The sequence below is a fragment of the Panicum hallii genome, chromosome 9 (assembly GCF_002211085.1).
Source record: "Panicum hallii strain FIL2 chromosome 9, PHallii_v3.1, whole genome shotgun sequence".
In the NCBI taxonomy this organism is placed as follows: Eukaryota; Viridiplantae; Streptophyta; class Magnoliopsida; order Poales; family Poaceae; genus Panicum; species Panicum hallii.
The window spans coordinates 28,879,189-28,883,834 of record NC_038050.1 but is presented as its reverse complement, the minus strand read 5'-3'; the positions used below and the strand labels follow the sequence as shown (position 1 = coordinate 28,883,834).

The 4,646-nt window shown below is 41.6% G+C and overlaps 1 protein-coding gene across 1 annotated transcript; it reads left to right on the top strand.

Moving 5' to 3' along the window:
* Positions 1-907: 907 nt before the first annotated feature.
* LOC112872973 lies at positions 908-3,681 on the top strand (the record flags this gene model as incomplete). Its single annotated transcript, XM_025936007.1, has 2 exons — positions 908-1,261; positions 2,524-3,681. Coding segments are annotated over exons 1-2 (1,512 nt in total), but the record flags the coding sequence as incomplete, so codon positions are not given.
* Positions 3,682-4,646: the final 965 nt, after the last annotated feature.

Genomic DNA, 4,646 nt, shown 5'->3' with positions numbered 1-4,646 from the left:
ATTCATACGTGCTACTGATTTTGTAGTTTGCTTTATCGAGTTTTAATCCTTTAAGATTTGTCTAGTTGCTGAATTTTTTTTCCCCTCATTGTTCTAGCTGTTATCTTTGTTCCATCCCATCCTTGATCTGATCATCTTTGCTTGCTGCATATATATAACAAAAAAAATACCCACCCGTCCCACCCTTGTTTTCTACCCGCCGCATATTCCCCTTCCGAGTTTCTTGTTTTTGTGCTGCACCATCCATCTTGGTTGATCCTTGTGCGTCCCTCAGTTGAAAGTTTTGCTGTGTTGTCACAAATCTTAAAAGAAAAGATGTATATTGGTCAAAAGAAGGACTGAAAACAACGAGTTCTTGTTCAAAAAAAAAGGAAAGAAAAGAAATAAAAGAGAATTGTGTTCAGCACACCAAAAAGGGGTTTGGGCAGCAACAAGTTTCGTTTGGTGCAATTGGTGTTCATCTATCCACTTCCTACATCATGTTCCTTTCTTTGTGCATCTTTTCCTTTATATTCAGCAACTTAGACTTGTGTTCTTGGATTATTATTCGGTTTTGCATAACTACATTTATCAGCGCATTCCACTTACATATTACCCCACCAAGCTCCACTTAAAACGCACCGTGAGTTGTTGCACCATCATTGCTGTTACAATCACTCTTCCACTACAAATTGCAGCCCCGGTTCTTGCTCTTTTCAGGGAGAGAAAGAACTTGTTTTGTAAGTGGTGAGGGAGTGATTCCACATATATTTTGTCCTATTACTTTCTCTCTTTGTTACTAACATGGCAGGAAATGAAGATTCCCCTTCTCACACTGTGTCTGCACAAGAAATTCAGGAAGTGCGTGCACAAATGCAACAATTGATGCAAGGGATGCAAGCGCTTCAACGATCACTACAGCAGCAACATGGGGAGCATCCACCTCATGATGATGAACACATTGAGGATGATGATCAACATGCCGGTGGCGGTGGTGGTGGTCGTGGCCGAGGATTCGCTGCTGGTTTTGATAACTTTGCAGGTGGCCGTGACCGAGGATTTGCTGCTGGTTTTGGTCGTGCACGACGTGTTCCTGTTGGGCATCCTCCTGATCTTGATGCTGAAACATTTTCAAATTATAGTGCTGAACATGGAGGTGATCCTTATGGTCGCCGTGGTGCATATGATGATCATGGTGGTGATAACTTTGGCCGTTTTGGAGCCCGTGGTCGTTATGGTGATCACCGTCGACGTCATCATGAACGACATCACAATGATGATGGTTTGGGCAAGGTTAAAGTGTCCATTCCTCCATTCAGCGGTAAGGAGAATGCTGATGATTACTTTGAATGGGAAACCAAAGTGGAGCAACTATTTGATTTGTATGAATACCCTGCTGAAAAGAAGGCAAAGCTTGCAGCCATTGAGTTTAAAGGTTATGCCATAACTTGGTGGAATCAGGTCCGTACTGAATATCAAAGAGTTGGGCATGATCGTATAACTTGGGAAGACATGAAGAGGGAAATGAGACGTCGTTTTGTTCCTGCATATTATTCTCATGATCTACATTTGAAACTGAAACGTCTTGTGCAAGGTACTCGCAGTGTTGATGAATATTTTCAGGAATTGGAAATGTGCTTACTTCGTACAGGGATAACTGAGGATGAGGAATCAACAATGGCTCGGTTTCTGGTTGGCCTCAATAAACCCATTGCTGATAAAGTGGATATGACAAATTACACTTGTCTCACTGAGTTGGTTCATTTTGCAAAGAGGGCTGAACGACAAGTTGCTACGTCTTACAAATACAATGCTTCATGGCGTCATTCCCAACAGCAAGGGGATGTCACTCCTCAATTCCAACAGCAAGGAGCTGCAACACCCAAATCCTCATCTCGTGGAACAAATAGATCCATTCCACCTTCTTCCAAACAATTGGATACGAAAGGTAAAGCTGTGAGTTCAAATCAGCCCACTTCTTCTACTGCAGCCACCCAACGCAAGACAAGCAAGATTGAGTGTTTTAAGTGTGGTGGTCATGGGCATAAACAAGTTGAATGTCCCAATCATCGTACTATTATTGCCCTTGCTGATGGTTCTTATGATTCACAAAGTGAAGAGGAGGATGAGCTTACCAATGTATTTTCAGATTTTAATCTTGACACTTGTGAGTATTCAGCAGAGGATGGTACATTTGAGCTAGGTCTGAATTGTTTAGCAATTCAACCTATTCCAACTTTTGCTCACAATGACATGTTACAAGATGTTATTTCTCCATCTTCTGACGAGATTACTAGTGCTGATTTTGATGAGTTGCTTGCTGATTTTCCTTATTTCGAGCCTTCTACAATGAATACACCATCTCCTTCTTTGGTGGTTAGGAGAGTTCTTTCCACTCAGTTTGTTGCTGCTGAACAAGGACAACGCCATAATTTATTTCAGTCCCGATGCAAAGTACAAGGCCAAGTGTGCCGTTTCATCATAGATGGTGGGAGCTGCAATAATATTGTTAGTGCTTTGCTTGTTGAGAAGCTTTGTTTGCAGCCACGTCGCCATCCACATCCGTACCATATGCAATGGCTGAATAATTCCGGGACAGTTAAGGTTTCAGCCATGATTCGTTTGTCATTTTCCATTGGTGATTATCATGGAGAGGTGGATTGTGATATTGTCCCCATGCAAGCATGCCATTTGCTGCTTGGTCGGCCCTGGCAATTTGATGTGGACTCAGTGCATTTTGGACGGTCTAACAAATACACTTTCATTCACAATGACAAGAAGGTGGTTCTTGTTCCATTATCTCCAGAGGAGATACATACTTCAGATATGGCTCGCAAGAAAAGAGAGGAATCAGACAAAAGAAAATTGAGTGAGACCCCCAACCCAAGTAAGGGAGAGAGTTCTAACCCATCCAGCCACATAAAGCCTCATGCCAATCCTAAACAGCCACGCCACACTGAGTGCCTCTTTGTGAGCAAGAGTGATTTGAGAGAAGTGAGAAACACCACAGCCCCATTCTTTGTGCTCTTGCACAAGGAGGTCCTACTTTCAACTCACGATTTACCTTCATTGCTGCCTAGTGTTGTTCTTGATCTCTTACAGGACTTCGAAGATGTTTTTCCTGATGAGATACCAGCTGGACTTCCTCCACTCTGTGGAATTGAGCATCAAATTGATTTGGTACCAGGTGCTTCGCTTCCAAATCGTCCAGCCTACCGCACCAATCCTGAAGAAACAAAGGAAATTCAGAGACAGGTAAAAGAGCTTTTGGACAAAGGGTATGTTCGTGAATCCTTATCACCATGTGCAGTTCCCGTTCTTTTAGTCCCAAAGAAAGATGGCTCTTGGCGTATGTGTGTTGATTGTCGTGCTATCAATGCTATAACTGTTCGATATCGCCATCCCATTCCACGACTTGATGACATGTTAGATGAATTGAGTGGTTCTATCATTTTCACCAAAATAGATTTGCGTAGTGGTTATCATCAAATCCGCATGAAACTTGGTGATGAATGGAAAACAGCGTTTAAAACTAAATTTGGTCTCTATGAATGGCTTGTGATGCCATTTGGCTTGACAAATGCTCCTTCAACTTTTATGCGCTTAATGAATCATGTTTTACGAGCTTTCATTGGCAAGTTTGTTGTTGTTTATTTTGATGATATTCTGATCTATAGCAAATCATTTGATGAACATCTTGATCATATCCATCAAGTACTTGTTGTTTTGAGGGAAGAGAAATTGTATGGCAACATTGCTAAGTGCACCTTTTGCACAGACCGTGTTGTTTTCCTTGGCTTTGTTGTTTCCGCAGATGGTATTCAGGTTGATGAAGAGAAGGTTAAAGCAATAAAGGATTGGCCTACACCGGTAAATGTGAGCCAAGTTCGAAGCTTTCATGGTCTTGCAGGTTTTTACAGGCGTTTTGTTAAAGATTTCAGCATGATCGCTGCACCCCTCAATAATTTGACAAAGAAGGATGTTCCATTCAAGTGGGGAGATGAACAAGACCAAGCCTTCAATGAGCTGAAAACAAAGCTTTGTGAAGCACCGCTGCTACAACTTCCTGATTTTGGTAAGACATTTGAGATCGAATGTGATGCAAGTGGTATTGGCATAGGAGGTGTACTGCTGCAAGAAGGTAAACCTGTTGCCTACTTTTCTGAAAAGCTAAATGGTCCACATCTGAATTACTCGGTTTATGACAAAGAGCTTTATGCCTTAGTTCGTGTTTTGGAAGTTTGGCAACATTACTTGTTACCTAAAGAATTTGTAATCCATTCTGATCATGAAGCTTTGAAATATCTTAAAAGTCAAGGCAAGCTGAACCGTCGACATGCTAAATGGATTGAGTTCATTGAAACATTTCCCTATGTTGTCAAACATAAGCGTGGTAAAGATAACATTGTTGCCGATGCCTTGTCTAGAAGATGTGCGTTGATTACACAACTAGATACAAAAGTGCTTGGTTTGGAATCCATTAAAACACTTTATGCTGCTGATGCTGAATTTAAAGAGCCTTTCTCTCGTTGCATTGATGGAAAAGGTTGGGATAAATATTATGTGCATGATGGCTTCTTGTTTCGGACTAACAAAATATGCATTCCAGCTTGTTCGATTCGTCAAGTTCTTTTGCAAGAAGCACATGCAGGTGGACTAGCTGGTCA